At 46.8% G+C, this 15,472-nt stretch overlaps 1 protein-coding gene across 1 annotated transcript in view; it reads left to right on the forward strand.

Moving 5' to 3' along the window:
- Nucleotides 1-623: 623 nt before the first annotated feature.
- Nucleotides 624-15,472, forward strand: part of PRPF8 (pre-mRNA processing factor 8) — a 32,559-nt gene continuing 17,710 nt past the window's right edge. Inside the window, exons 1-24 of the mRNA XM_045490452.1 lie at nt 624-751; nt 943-1,053; nt 1,549-1,717; nt 3,342-3,506; nt 3,585-3,803; nt 3,929-4,141; nt 4,268-4,393; nt 4,474-4,579; nt 5,483-5,673; nt 5,803-5,922; nt 6,013-6,202; nt 6,338-6,457; nt 6,567-6,701; nt 7,065-7,194; nt 7,589-7,785; nt 8,313-8,519; nt 8,647-8,810; nt 8,963-9,089; nt 9,226-9,418; nt 9,694-9,881; nt 10,047-10,285; nt 10,520-10,666; nt 10,857-11,067; nt 11,270-11,386. Coding sequence (XP_045346408.1) covers nt 954-1,053; nt 1,549-1,717; nt 3,342-3,506; nt 3,585-3,803; nt 3,929-4,141; nt 4,268-4,393; nt 4,474-4,579; nt 5,483-5,673; nt 5,803-5,922; nt 6,013-6,202; nt 6,338-6,457; nt 6,567-6,701; nt 7,065-7,194; nt 7,589-7,785; nt 8,313-8,519; nt 8,647-8,810; nt 8,963-9,089; nt 9,226-9,418; nt 9,694-9,881; nt 10,047-10,285; nt 10,520-10,666; nt 10,857-11,067; nt 11,270-11,386 — 3,774 coding nt within the window. The 5' untranslated portion in view covers nt 624-751; nt 943-953. The remainder of the gene's footprint in view (nt 752-942; nt 1,054-1,548; nt 1,718-3,341; nt 3,507-3,584; nt 3,804-3,928; nt 4,142-4,267; nt 4,394-4,473; nt 4,580-5,482; nt 5,674-5,802; nt 5,923-6,012; nt 6,203-6,337; nt 6,458-6,566; nt 6,702-7,064; nt 7,195-7,588; nt 7,786-8,312; nt 8,520-8,646; nt 8,811-8,962; nt 9,090-9,225; nt 9,419-9,693; nt 9,882-10,046; nt 10,286-10,519; nt 10,667-10,856; nt 11,068-11,269; nt 11,387-15,472) is intronic.

Consider the following 15,472-nt stretch of genomic DNA (forward strand, 5'->3'; position numbering starts at 1 on the left):
ATTGCCAGAGAGAGAGAGAGAGAGAGAGAGAGAGAGAAAAGAATGGAGAAGAAGGGGAAAGGTCACCCAGCAATGTTGATCTCCATGGCCTCTTTATTGTTCTAGGTGCATTGACTAACTCCTTGACTTCACTGCAGGGTTAAAATGTCCTGCCCCTGAACTCCCATCACATTGCATTGCAAGATCCTGGGTCCTTTGGCCGCTACCCTGTGAGTTCCATGAGGTTGGCTTCCCCTCCCCCCTGCTGTTTCCAACCCCTGATACATATTGAGCACTCAATAGATGGCTTAGTGAATGAATGCATGCATGAACAAAAGAAGGATGGACTCCGAGCTAGCGGACCTCAAACCTACATTTATGAAACTAGACACAGTATAACGTGCAGATTGTTACAAATTTATTTTTCAAAACTAAGGTCTGTCGTAGTCTGATGGACCCCAATCGCAGATTAAAGTCTAGATCCATCTACCACAGGTCCCAAAAGCAGCCCGAAAAAGGAGGGAGGCGGGGCTTGCGCCTACCCGACCCCACCCTCTTGCGTTTTAATATTTCCGCCTGTGGACCGCCCCCTCTGGCCCTATGTGCAACTCTAATTGGTGAGCTCTCTAATCCGTCTGGGCACTTGGGCGCCTATTGGATCGACAGCTGAACGAGAGTTGCGTACTTCCCGGCGTTGGGAACGCACAGCGGACGTAGGCTTGCCGCCATTGTGCTGCGGAGAAAGCGGCTACCTGTGTGGGGGCCTTTGGGGGTTCGTGGCGGGCTTTAAGGGCTGTGTTGCGGGAGGTGTGAGGGGGTCGGGCTGAAAGGCCTGAGGGTTGGGCTGGGCCGGGCTGGGCATACTCTGAGCAAGGAGGAACTGCAGGTCGGGGGTGTTGACGCGTTCCTGCTGGGCCCGGGCCCTATTGCTCGATACAGTTTTAATTTCTCTGCCCCCCCCAGATCCTCCGGGAATGGCCGGAGTATTTCCTTACCGAGGGCCGGGTAACCCGGTGCCCGGCCCTCTAGCCCCGTTGCCAGACTACATGTCGGAGGAGAAGCTGCAGGAGAAAGGTGAATGAAGAACGCGTGCGGGACCGGCGCCTGCGGGCCGGGAGGCTTAGGGCGGGTGTGCGCGTGCGCGCAGCGGGTTTGCTTCTTTTCCCCGTTTTGTTAAGTCGGCATGAGGTGTCAGCTCACTTATAACCCCATTTGTTTTTTAATCTAATAGGGTAGTTAAAGGTATCTGTTATTTGCAGGCACTGATCCAATGGGGAAACAATTGCAATGGAAAAAAAAAGCCCTACTCTGATAAGGGTTAAGTTGCAATGAGTGAGGTAGACAATAACAAACTTAAACATGTGTAACAAGAATGTAAGACAGTCATAAATGTGATGAAGGAGATAAAGGAAAAAATAAAGCAGAGGGAGGTAAGAGAATTGGCAAGGAGTGCATCTACTGTATGCCCACCCCTTCCTCATACATCCTGACAGGAGCTTACCCTGGGGTAAGAGGTGGGGATGATTAGGCTGAGGGTGTGTAGATCTTTAAACTGAGTTGTCTTTGTAGCCCGAAAATGGCAGCAATTACAGGCCAAGCGCTATGCAGAAAAGCGGAAGTTTGGATTTGTGGATGCTCAGAAGGAAGACATGCCCCCAGAACACGTTAGGAAGATCATTCGAGACCATGGAGACATGACCAACAGGAAGTTCCGCCATGACAAAAGGGTCTACTTGGGGTAAGGAACCTCTTGGAATTATTTCATTTACAGTTTGGCCCCTCTCCTTTGTTCCTGTCCCATAGGTTGTAGTCCTGGATAGCAGCTCTCATTTGGGGACAGGAATCCTCTATGACAACCCATCTTGGTGGTTATAAGCAAAGGGAGAAAACTAGGATTCTGTGATAATTTTCAGATCTTGCAGTTATTCTCTTAAAAAAAAATTTTTTTAACATTTATTTATTTTTGAGAGAGAGAGAGAGAGCATGAACAAGGGAGGGTCAGAGAAAGAGGGAGACACAGAATCTGAAACAGGCTCCAGGCTCTGAGACGCGGGGCTCGAACCCACAGACTGCGAGATCATGACCTGAGCCGAAGTCGGACGCTTAACCGACTGAGCCACCCAGGCGCCCCTTGCAGTTATTCCCTTGATTGCCCTGATTTCTTTTCTTGATCTGCCTCTAATTCGTCCTGTTGAAGCTATGTTAAGATGTCCCTATCTTTGAATGGGTTGAAACCCAGAACAGGACACTTCATTCTTATTGTTAGTAACTCTTCAGTGACCAGAATCCTGAAGTTCAGGATATTTAACTCCTGAAGCCTCTATACTCTTGTTTTTCTCTGCTCCCAAGCTGAGTAAATACAGGTATAAGTGCCTTAGCAAATCTCCTTTCTATTTGGACACAAAAATGTTAGCCACTTAATGGTCTAAGGTGGCCATCTAAAAAAAAGAGGGCCATATGTTTTGGTTATAAAAAGTATTTTTTGAGAACTGTGCTAGGGATAGAGCAGTGAATAGGAAGTAATGGCCTTTCTGGATCTTATAGTCTAGTGGCATGGCCGATATGAGACAGATGGTTACAATAAAGTATGACAAATATTTTATTATTTTTTTAAGATAACTAATTTTACTTAATATTGGCTTCTTTTATTTATGTTTTTTTTTTTTTTTTTAATATTTCTTCAACGTTTATTTATTTTTGGGACAGAGAGAGACAGAGCATGAACGGCGGAGGGGCAGAGAGAGAGGGAGACACAGAATCGGAAACAGGCTCCAGGCTCTGAGCCATCAGCCCAGAGCCTGACGCGGGGCTCGAACTCACAGACCGCGAGATCGTGACCTGGCTGAAGTCGGACGCTTAACCGACTGCGCCACCCAGGCGCCCCATTATTTATGTTTTTGATTTGGGAGCAATAGACTGCAAGTGGGGGAAAGGGGGAGAGAGAGAGAGAGAGAATCTCAGCACAGAGCCTGACATGGGGCTCAATCCAATGACCCTAGGATCATGATCTGAGCTGAAATCAAGAGTTGGACGCTCAACTGAGACACTCAGGCGCCTCTTATTGTTATTATTTATGGGAAGGTACAGAGAACATAGAATGTGTGACAGCCCAAAAACTATCTCTAGAGGAAAAGAAACCCAATACTGTAGGACTGTGAAGTTGAAGAAGAAGAGTGGCACAATTGGAGAGGAGGAGGCAGGGCTCCTGGTCAAGGAGGGCCTGTGTGCTAAGTTTGGGAGTTTGGACTGTAAGGCAGGCTTTTCTGTGGAATGCTGTACTCTGATAGCATGTGGCTTCTCTGCATGGCACAGGTAGCAGAACACCTTGTCACTTACAATCGTCTTTCTCCCTAATGTTGCAGTGCCCTAAAGTATATGCCCCATGCAGTACTGAAACTCCTGGAGAACATGCCTATGCCTTGGGAGCAGATTCGAGATGTGCCTGTGTTGTACCACATCACTGGAGCCATTTCTTTTGTCAATGAGATTCCCTGGGTCATTGAGCCTGTCTACATCTCCCAGTGGGGGTAAGAAGGGCTGGAATGGGCGGAGGGTGGTTTGGGGACAGTGAACAGAAACCATGGTACGACATTTTTGGCTTCTAGGTCAATGTGGATTATGATGCGCCGTGAAAAAAGAGACAGGAGGCATTTCAAGAGGATGCGTTTCCCCCCTTTTGATGATGAAGAGCCACCTTTGGATTATGCTGACAACATCCTAGATGTTGAGCCACTGGAGGCCATTCAGCTAGAGCTGGACCCTGAAGAGGATGCCCCTGTATTGGATTGGTTCTATGACCACCAGCCACTGAGGGACAGCCGGAAGTGAGTGATGGTTAAGTTACTGCTCCTGTGAGAGTTTTGGAATTCCAGGAGTTCTGGGAGAGCAATAGGTAGAATGGTTTGGCTAGCTGGTATACCTAACTGACAGAGGCCTCTTTTTTTCCTAGGTATGTGAATGGCTCCACTTACCAGCGCTGGCAGTTCACACTGCCCATGATGTCCACTCTCTATCGCCTGGCCAATCAGCTCCTGACAGACTTAGTAGATGACAACTATTTCTATCTGTTTGATTTGAAGGCCTTCTTTACCTCCAAGGCACTCAATATGGCCATTCCTGGAGGCCCCAAATTTGAACCTCTTGTTCGAGACATCAACCTCCAGTAAGTTGAAGAGAGTGGGGATTTTAGGCACTTTGGGTTGAATAAGATCTAATCTTGATCCTTGAGAAACATTTGTAGTTTCCAAATTCCCCAGCTGGTCTGCTCATCCTTAATTTTGTACCCTAGGGATGAAGACTGGAATGAATTCAATGATATTAACAAGATCATCATCCGGCAGCCTATCCGCACTGAATACAAGATTGCTTTCCCTTATCTGTACAACAATCTTCCACACCATGTCCACCTCACCTGGTGAGAGCTAGAATACATGTTGGGGAAAAGAGAAGGCTGGAGAGTCAGGAGAACTTGAGCTGATTTTTCTTGCATTTTAGGTACCATACTCCTAACGTTGTGTTCATCAAAACTGAGGATCCTGATCTGCCAGCTTTCTACTTTGATCCTTTAATCAACCCAATTTCTCATAGGCACTCTGTCAAGGTGAGAAGAGGGAACATTTGACCTTAGTTCTTGCAAGAGAAATTTCATGACTGTGGCTTAAGTGTTACTAGATGGAAATCAGCTAGAGGGAGACGTGTTTGTCATCTGCTTTAGTGTTCCCCTTGAGCTTGAAGCTAATTTGACACTTTGGCACTTGGCTCAAACCAAGTTATTGGTGTTTAATTTGTGTTTCTGTGATTGGGGCTTTCTGTATAGTCTGTTCTGGTCCGTTTGCATTATGGCTTTTTTTGGAATCCTTTTATTAAGATAGAGTTCACATATCATGTAACTTACCTATTTAAAGTGTACAATTCAGTGGTTTTTAGTGTATTCTGAGTAGTTCAGCCATCTGTACAGGCAATTTTAGGACATTTTCATCATCTCAGAAATTCCTGCACCATTAGTAGTCACTCTCTATTTCTGTTGAACCTCTCTTGCCTAGGCAACTACTAATCTTTCTGTAGATTTGCCTATTCTGGAGATTTCATATAAATGGAATCTTCCAGTATGTGATCTTTTGTGATTGACCTTTTATACTTGAAATAATGTTTTTGATGTTTACCTATGTTCCATAGTGTTCTTAACAGACCTCCTTCCCCCAGCTCAGGTTTTGGAGCTTGGGCAGGAGGTGATTGCATTGTGTAAGGTACTGGGGCTCCTTGGGAGGCCCTTGGTGATGAGCCATTTGGGGTGTGAGGAGTGATGCTTGCTTTCCTGATTGGCCCTGGCTTGTTCTCTGCTCCCTTGGCCCCCTTTGCCCTGGCTCTTTAGGGCTTTTCTTGTCTGGCAGCCTAGTTTCCATGGCAGATGTAGCCACTGTGCTTGGCCCCAGAGAGTTTTCTTCTCATCCTAATTCTCTTCCAAGTTCAGTGGGAGCTGAACCCTTGGGCATTCTCGTTTCAGAGCCAGGAACCGTTGCCTGATGATGATGAGGAGTTTGAGCTCCCAGAGTTTGTGGAGCCCTTCCTGAAGGACACACCCCTCTACACAGACAATACAGCCAATGGCATTGCCCTCCTCTGGGCCCCACGGCCCTTCAACTTACGCTCTGGTCGCACCCGCCGGGCCCTGGATATCCCCCTTGTCAAGAACTGGTAAGGTTTCTATCTGGGGGGATGGTAATGAATGTATTGGAGAGAACACTACAACTGGGTGGGATTGCAGCCTTTACCAGAGGGACTGGAAGGAGAGATGGGCTAACTCTTCTTGGCTTGTTTTCCCAGGTATCGAGAGCATTGTCCTGCTGGGCAGCCTGTGAAAGTGAGAGTCTCCTACCAGAAACTGCTTAAGTACTATGTGCTGAATGCCCTGAAGCACCGGCCCCCTAAAGCCCAAAAGAAGAGGTAAGGTGCCTGAGGGTCATTTCTCAGACTTCTTTTGTTCCAAACATAATCAGGAGCTAACGCTCACTCTCCCTCTTATTCCCACCCCAGATACCTGTTCCGTTCCTTCAAAGCCACCAAATTCTTCCAGTCCACGAAGCTGGACTGGGTGGAGGTGGGGCTACAGGTTTGCCGCCAGGGCTACAACATGCTCAACCTTCTCATTCACCGTAAAAACCTCAACTATCTGCACCTGGATTACAACTTCAATCTTAAGCCTGTCAAGACCCTCACCACCAAGGTGTCTGCATTTCACCTTAAGGGTCTTCTGGGTTTGAGGGATGTTCCTCGTTTTGCTCTGTCCTCTGGGGAAGGAGTACATCTAGTTTGGACCATTGCTAATTAATTTTTTTTCTATTTTTGGTATCTTCTCCAGGAAAGAAAGAAATCTCGTTTTGGGAATGCTTTCCATCTCTGTCGAGAAGTTCTGCGTTTAACTAAGCTGGTGGTAGACAGTCATGTACAGTATCGTTTGGGCAATGTGGATGCCTTCCAGGTGAGGCTAGGTATCCTTGATCCCTGCCCCAGGGGGGAAGCTGAGTGAAGCCTGATCTCATCATGGAACTGACTCTAGCTTAAAGCCTGATGGGGTAATTGTGTTGCAGCTGGCAGATGGGTTGCAGTACATCTTTGCCCATGTGGGGCAGCTGACGGGCATGTACCGCTACAAGTACAAGCTGATGCGGCAGATTCGCATGTGCAAGGACCTGAAACATCTCATCTATTACCGCTTCAACACGGTGGGACCCTGCCCTCGCCCTCATGCACTTACTTTCTCCGATCTATTTTAATTTTTATGTCTAGTCAGGGCTTTTTCCAGGGACCTGTTTGGAGAGAGGCCTTAAGTATGTCCTTACTTGCCCTCACTGTGTGTACTGTAACACTTCCCCTAAAAGCCCACCTTTAAATAGGGAATTTCAGTTACTGGTTTGTACCTTAGAATTTCTCACCTATTCTATTTTAGATGTTGAAGTCCAGGAGTTTTGCTTCTTTTCCTTTTATTGTCTTTGATATGTTTCCCATGACCCTACCTGTGCCCAGTTTTCAATTGCTCTCTAAAAGAATTGTTAACTTACTTTCTTGATTTCTGCTTGGGGCCACAGGGCCCTGTAGGGAAGGGCCCTGGCTGTGGCTTCTGGGCTGCAGGCTGGCGGGTCTGGCTGTTTTTCATGCGTGGCATCACCCCTTTGTTGGAGCGGTGGCTAGGCAACCTCCTGGCCCGACAGTTTGAAGGTGAGTGGTTTTCTCTGTGTCCAACATATTTTTTTTTTTAAATCCCTTCAACGGTAGATCATATGTTCCCATTCTGTCCCCTCCCCTTGTTTGAGACTGAGAATCCCTTCCTGCTGGATTACCTCTAAGTCCCGCTCTTCAGTGATTCTGACTTGGCACTGTGTTTCTTGGGCTTCTCTCCGGGGCCTTGAGGCTATCTTGGATTTGTAGGATGGAAATTCCTCAGAAGCATTGTTGTGACTATCTGAGGTAGCTTGTCTGTTTTGCATGTGCTGGGTGTGTAGACACTTTGTTTATACTTGTTGATTTCAGTGTACCCATGGTTAATGAGGGGACATGATGGTAGAGACTCACTGAGAGCAATGAATCTTGCCTTTAATCAATTCACTTTTAGGCCGACACTCTAAGGGGGTGGCAAAGACTGTAACAAAGCAGCGAGTGGAGTCACATTTTGACCTTGAGCTTCGGGCAGCTGTGATGCATGACATTCTGGACATGATGCCTGAGGGAATTAAACAGAACAAGGCCCGGACGATCCTGCAGCACCTCAGTGAAGCCTGGCGCTGCTGGAAGGCCAACATTCCCTGGAAGGTGGGTGTCACCCCAACTCTGAGAAGGTGGGAACATCATTTTCCTAGGGTTAGGGTTACCGCTCCTGGGGGCACCTGGTGAGCTCAATTGATTGAGCATCCGACTCTTGATTTCAGCTCCGGTCATGAACCAGGGTTGTGGGATGGAGCCCTGCATTGGGCTTCTCTCTCTCCCTCTTCCACTCTCTGTCTCTTTCTCTCTCTTAAAAGAAAAAAAAAAAAACAAACTTTGGGGGGGGGCAGTGCCTGGGTTGCTTAGTTGGTTGAGTGTCTGACATCAGCTTAGGTCATGATCTCACAGTCTGTGTGTTCAAGTCCTGCCTTAGGCTCTGTGCTGACAGCTCAGAGCCTGGAGCCTGCTTCAGTTTCTGTGTCTTCCCTTCTCTTTGCCCCTTGCCCACTCACACTCTTTCTGTCTCAGAAATAAATAAATGTTAAAAAAAAAAAGAAAAAGATTATCATTCTCAGACTCCCTTTGGGAGCTATGTGGCTCCTGTCACTTTCTCACTGTGCCTTTTGCACTTTCAGGTGCCTGGGCTGCCAACACCCATAGAGAATATGATCCTTCGATATGTGAAGGCCAAGGCTGATTGGTGGACTAACACTGCCCACTACAACCGAGAACGGATCCGCCGTGGAGCCACTGTGGACAAGACTGTTTGCAAAAAGAACCTGGGCCGCCTCACTCGGCTCTACCTGAAGGCAGAACAGGAGCGGCAGCACAACTACCTGAAGGTTGGGCAGCTTAGGCTGGGCTGGGTGTGGGGAGTGGGCAGGAGAATAGACCGCAGAATTGGGACTATGCCTTGTCCTGTGGGGATTAGGCTACGCTGGGGGGCTAATTATCATGTCTCCTTTGCAGGATGGGCCGTACATCACAGCAGAGGAGGCGGTGGCAGTGTATACCACCACTGTGCACTGGCTGGAGAGCCGGAGGTTCTCACCCATCCCGTTCCCCCCGCTCTCCTACAAGCATGATACCAAGTTGCTCATCTTGGCCTTGGAGCGGCTCAAAGAAGCTTACAGGTAAAGAGCAGAGAGTGGATTCCTTTGGGAAGGTGAGAGCGGGAAGGACAGCATCATTGTCACAGTCCAAAGAAAGAAGGTTTAGCTTCCGTGGTTTCTGGTTTTGGTTTCCTTCTTGGTTTTTCCATTCATCTTTCCTGTTTCCTTATCAGTGTGAAGTCTCGGTTAAACCAGTCTCAGAGGGAGGAGCTAGGTTTGATCGAGCAAGCCTATGACAACCCCCATGAGGCATTGTCCCGCATCAAACGTCACCTCCTCACTCAGAGAGCCTTTAAAGAAGTGAGTAAGATGCTTCCCCCCACCCCCCCAAGTTGTCTATTGCTATTCGTTCATGGCACCAAGAGTAGTGGGTTGCTACCAAGAATAGTAGTAAGTGATTGGTGGATCCGTGTAACCCAGCTTCCCTGTTCTGCAGGTGGGCATTGAGTTCATGGATCTCTATAGCCACTTGGTGCCGGTTTATGATGTGGAGCCACTGGAGAAGATCACTGACGCCTACCTGGACCAGTACCTGTGGTATGAAGCTGACAAGCGCCGCCTTTTCCCACCGTGGATCAAGCCTGCTGACACAGAACCACCCCCTCTGCTTGTTTACAAGTGGTGCCAAGGTAAAGTTTTTCTGGGTTTGCCCTTGGGAATTGAGGTGAGTTGGGTTGATTTGAGGTGAATTGAGTTCTGCATTAAAGTTCTCATCCAGGCAGTGTAGCTGACTCTTGCTGCGTAGTGCCAAGGAAATAGTATTGACGTGAAACTGAGCAACGCTGGCACTCCTATCAGTCCACACGTGTGAATGGAGGGCAGTGTGATGAGGTTATGGACTGTGGTAGCTACTACGGGATGGGAATTTCTAACCTGCTGGACACCTGTCTTGACTACTTCTCAGGCATCAATAATCTGCAGGATGTGTGGGAGACAAGTGAGGGTGAATGCAATGTCATGCTGGAATCGCGCTTTGAGAAGATGTATGAAAAGATCGACTTGACCCTGCTTAATAGGCTGCTGCGACTCATCGTAGACCACAACATAGCCGACTACATGACTGCCAAGAACAACGTGGTCATCAACTATAAGGTATGTCTTAGGGGCAGGGTAGCAAGGAATTGGGGAAGGGGTGTGTCTGGCTCCCTGAGTTAGGATTTGCTGAAGGGAGGACAAAAGAGGATAAGCCCCCAGAGAGGCTTCAGACATGGCCTTGGGTTAAGAATTGCCAAGAGTTTGTAAATCTTTTCTTTCTAGGACATGAACCATACAAATTCTTACGGGATCATCAGAGGCCTGCAGTTTGCCTCATTCATTGTGCAGTACTATGGCCTGGTGATGGATTTGCTTGTGTTGGGATTACATCGGGCCAGTGAGATGGCTGGGCCCCCTCAGATGCCAAATGACTTTCTCAGTTTCCAGGATATAGCCACTGAGGCTGCCCACCCCATCCGTCTCTTCTGCAGATACATTGATCGCATACATATTTTCTTCAGGTGAGGACCTTGCCTGGAGTCTTATCTTTGCAGGGCATCAAGACATATGCCCAGCCTCTGGACACAGCTTTTGTTCCTTAGTTGAGGAACTAAGGTTCCTGCTGCTGGATCGGGGCTCTAAAATGGAATGAAGTCCCATGAGTAGGGTGGGGGTTGGAGGTGGGCTCTACAAAGCTGTAGGTCTCATGAGATTCCAGTTTATTTGGGTCTCAGCCACGCATCTTGCTGGTATAGGTTCACAGCAGATGAGGCTCGGGACCTGATCCAGCGCTACCTGACAGAGCATCCTGATCCCAACAATGAAAATATCGTTGGCTATAATAACAAGAAGTGCTGGCCCCGAGATGCCCGCATGCGCCTCATGAAGCATGATGTCAACTTGTGAGTTTAAGTTGGGGGCTGTGGAAGCTGGAAGGACATTGGTCTGAGGGACCCAGCAAACAGGGAATTTATGACTTTGTGTCCTGTGTGGGAGGAGTGTACTCTGTTAGGATATTGTCAGTCTGGCCTTCTGAGGGAAATTCCTTCAAGTTCCAGGAGACTAATGTGACCATATGTTCCGTGTGAGCAGGGGTCGGGCAGTGTTCTGGGACATCAAGAACCGTCTGCCACGATCAGTGACTACAGTTCAGTGGGAGAACAGCTTCGTATCTGTGTACAGTAAGGACAACCCCAACCTGCTGTTCAACATGTGTGGCTTTGAGTGCCGCATCCTGCCTAAATGCCGCACCAGCTATGAGGAGTTCACTCACAAGGATGGGGTCTGGAACCTACAGAATGAGGTACAGTCCGGAAAGGGGCTGGAAGTAGCATTTCCACCCCCATACCTTCGGGATACATAGGGTGAGGAACATCACACCTTTTCGTTATCAGTCATTTGAGCTATGTTGGGTGGTAGGGCTTAGTGAGGGGTTGTGGTGTCAGAGTTGGTCCTTGCTCCCATAACAGTATCAGAGACAAATTAATCTTGACCTTGTGGTTTAGGTTACTAAAGAGCGGACAGCTCAGTGTTTCCTGCGAGTGGATGATGAGTCAATGCAGCGTTTCCACAACCGCGTGCGTCAGATTCTGATGGCCTCTGGCTCCACCACCTTCACCAAGGTATATAAGTCAGTCAGCCCCAACCTTCTTCACATCCTCTATCCATCTCCTATCCTTTTGAACTCTTCCCTTGGTTTGCTCTCCTTTTTTCCCAGCTTGGCTCAGTGTACCAGTTTCTATGCTTTATGATATAGAACCTTAGAGTGTCAAATCAACTCAGTTCCTTTCTGAGAATACCCTGTAGGGATTGTCCGTGTGATGACTGAGTTAAGGTAAGAGTAGAAGTGGGATTCTTTAATTGGGACAAAACTTGACGTTTTTTACATCTTCCCAGGGGGCTTATTGTCTATTCATATAGCTCATTTTTTAACCAGTAACTGTGTATGTTAAAAAGCAAGTATAACTAGTATTCATTTTCCCCTTCAGTTGCTTCCAGACACCCACCTGAAGGCAGCTGGAGTTAAGAAAAAATAATCTGGAGATTTGTTAACAGTGCATACCTAAGCTTCTGTGAGGTTTAAAACATCACCTTGTTCTTCCTGCTGTCTTTCCGTGGTGTCGGAAAGGTGCACATAATGTCTTGGCTGATGCTCTCAAGAACATCAATAATGCCAAAAAGAGAAATTCAGGTTCTTACTAGGCTGTGCTCCAAACAGTGCTTTTAAGGATACATTTCTGTATCTTAGTTTTTATGTTTTATGTAAGTAATCTCTATACCCAACTTGGGGCTTAGACTGTTACCTTGAGATCAAGAGTCACATGCTCTTCTTGCTAGGTCAACCATGAGCCCCTTAGCATTTCTTAAATTTTCTTACACATTTTGAGTATAGTACAAGGGGAGAGTTTACCTTTTCAGGTCTCTCTAAGGGTCAGGTAACAAGAATTCCGTAACTCATTCATTCCATTGGTGTTTATTGATATCTACTGCGTTCAAGGCTCTGTGCACACTGCATGTACCTTCGAGCTCACCTACCTAGTTGGAGAGACAAGATCCATAGACAAGAGAACTATACTAGGATGTAGTGTTTATAAAGCTATGGTGTTATTTGGGAATCTGTGAGAACACTCAAGTTAATGACTAGCCCAGTCTGGGAGAAGGAGAGGAGAGTCTTCCTGGAAGAAGTAATGTGTGATGAGGTAGATGAGGGAGGGCCTTCCTTCAGCCTTAGGTATGGAGAGGTAACTAGGATGAAATGTGTGGAGCTGTGCAAATTCAGGGTTTACTGGAGTATAGTTATGGAGTAGGGACTGTTAGGAGATGGGGGCGAGACAGATCACCAAGAGCCAGATCATGGAGGGGATTGCATGGCTTGTTAAGAATCCTGTGAGGGTCTTTTTTTTTAATGTTTATTTATTTATTTTGAAAGAGAGCACTTGCACCCGTGTGAGCGGGAGAGGGGCTGAGAGAGAGGGGGAGAGAGAATCTCAAGTGGTTCTGTGCTGTCAGCACAGAGCCTGATGTGGGGCTCGATCTCATGAACTGTGAGATCATGACTTGAGCCAAAATCAAGAGTCAGATGCTTAACCAACTGAGCCTTCCAGGTGTCTAAAGAATCCTACGAGGTTCTTAAGCATGGGAATGATTTTCCCAGCTTTCTGTGTTAGGTCCTTCACTCTTGTAGCTGTGGGGAAGATGGGTTTAGAGAAATTGGGAGATCAAGTTTGGGGATTTCTGCTGAAGTCCTGATGATAGAGATGAGAGCAGTGAGGAGACAGGAGTAGATCTGAGAAGTAGTTAGCAGGTGAAATCAGCAGCCTCATTTTGGTGGGACGCCAGAGGGAAAGGAAAATAACACTCAGTTTTTGGCATGGCTGACTAGGTGGATATCGGCACTGCCAACTGGAAGAGTACAGGAAGAAGAGCAGGTTTAGGAGGGAAGATAAATGGATTTTGTTCAGGATGTAAAAAGTTTGAGGTTCCTAGGAATATCCAGATGGAGCTGTTTGGCAGGCACTTCTTATATCCTCTGTTTTCAATTCCAAGATGAGTGTGTGTGTATGTGTGTGTATATATGTATATGTATGTATATATACAAATGTATACACACACACACGTGTGTGTGTTTTTTCCACCCTAGTGATGCCTATTAAATTGATAATCTCTTAGATTTGCTGTAAAATACTTTGAGCTTGAAGCTTCAGAGAGAGAAATGAAGTGAGAAAATGAGAGCAGTCAGGGGTAACTTCGAGGCTTCTGTAGGATGTCCAAGTGGAGATATTTTGCAGTCTGAAGCTTGGAGAAGATATCTGGGTTGAAGATGTAGGTTTAGGAGTCTGGTGGTTTAGGAGGTGGTTTAAAACTCAAGAGCGAGCAAGATTTCACAGGGTAAGGAATGAGAAGAGCAGAGGGACAGGTTTGGAACCATAGGATACACTGAGCAACAGCATGGCCAGACTGGGAGAGTGCTGGGTCATGGGAGCCAAGGATGTCAGGAATTGGGGCGGGCATTTAACAGTGTCAGTTGCCTAACAGTCTTTCAGTTAGATAAGGCCTGAAAAGTATCCATTGGATTTGGCAGTCAGGACGTCATTGGTGACCTTAGCAAGAGCTGTTTCAGAAATAGTGGGGATAGAAGCCAGATTGCAGTGGGTGAGGCTTTATGGGAAGTGAGGGAGTGGAGACAGCAAGGACCGACAAATTGCCAGAGCTAGAAAAAGAGGAAGGGCATGAGATGCCACCTAGAGGGAGATATAGGTCAAGGCAGTATTTTTAAATGGTATTGAGTGAAGAATGTTCTAATTAGGAAGGAGCCAGGAGCAGTTCAGGGTGCAGTAGACCAGTGTAGTAAGTGATGGAGCAGCGTTCCCCAGAGTTGAGTGGGGGCAGAGTAAAGGGGAAGCAGAGGGAACCCTCCTCAAACCTAAAAGAAAAGAGGTCTGGATATATGTGAATGTAAGGTTGAGTGGGAAGTTACAACAAATACTGAATTTTTCAGCTTTGCCTGGGTTGGTCACAGTGGTGAGGGTATGATACAGTTTTTGAAGAAACTGTGTGCTCCAGGTGGGTTTCAAGAAAATAGAAGACAGCTGTGAGTGTGAGTTTTTCCCAGAAGCACTCAGCTACTCAGTGACAGGATGGGCAAAGTGGATATATCCTATTGGTAGTTCAGGTTTTGGGGTTTTGCTGTAGGACTGTTGTGGAGTGGTAAGGGATTGAATGCAGGAGAATCAAGAGTGCTGGCCCCTGTTGGGATCCTGGATTATTGGGGGTAGCGGGGAGTGAGTAGGAAGAGACTAGAAGAGGCCAGTGGTCTTGAGTTGTAGGGATCAAGGGAGTAGATGTGTGAGAGGTGAGAGCCTGAGTAATGTCAGAGATTAGGGAGGCGATTTACTATAGTGGGTAGAAGTCAGATTGGAGTTCAGATCATAGCTCTGTCACATAACCAGTTGAGATCTTGGATAAGTCACCCACTTTGGGCCTCAGTTCTCTCTATAGAATGGGGATACCAATGATGGGGTGCCTGGCTGGCTCGGTAGAACATGGAACTCTTGATCTCGGGGTTGTGAGTTTGAGTCCCATGTTGGGTGTAGAGATTATGTAAGTAAATACACTTTTTAAAAAAAATGGGAGGCAAACCATAAGAGACTCTAAAAAACAGAGAACAAACTGAGAATTTTGGAGGGGTGTTGGGTGGGGAGATGTGCTAAATGGGGGTGGGCACTGGGTGTTCTGTGTAAGTGATGAATCACTAAATTGTCCTGAAACCATTATTATACTATATGTTAACTTGGGTTTAAATAACATTTCAAAAAAGTAAATTAAACCAAGAATACTGGGGCACCTGGGTGGCTCAGTCAGTAAGCGTCCGACTTCAGCTCAGGCCATGATCTCACAGTTTGTGGGTTTGAGCCCCGCATCAGGCTCTGTGCTGATAGTTTAGAGCCTGGACCCTGCTTTGGATTCTGTGTCTCCTTCTATCTCTGCTCCTCCCCGCCTTGTGCTCTGTCTCTCAAAAATAAATAAATGTAAAAGAAAAAACAAAAGAAACAGGAATACTGATGTATTACCTAGCTCTGAGGGCTTATTGTGAGAATGAAATAGCAAATGTAATAAGTTAAATTATTCAGTAAATTGTTCAGTAAATGTTTGCTCTCATCAAGTAGAGGGATCCGGGTTTTGATCAGGTAGTAGAATATTGGAATTTG

The sequence above is a fragment of the Leopardus geoffroyi genome, chromosome E1 (genome assembly GCF_018350155.1).
Source record: "Leopardus geoffroyi isolate Oge1 chromosome E1, O.geoffroyi_Oge1_pat1.0, whole genome shotgun sequence".
Taxonomy (NCBI): domain Eukaryota; kingdom Metazoa; phylum Chordata; class Mammalia; order Carnivora; family Felidae; genus Leopardus; species Leopardus geoffroyi.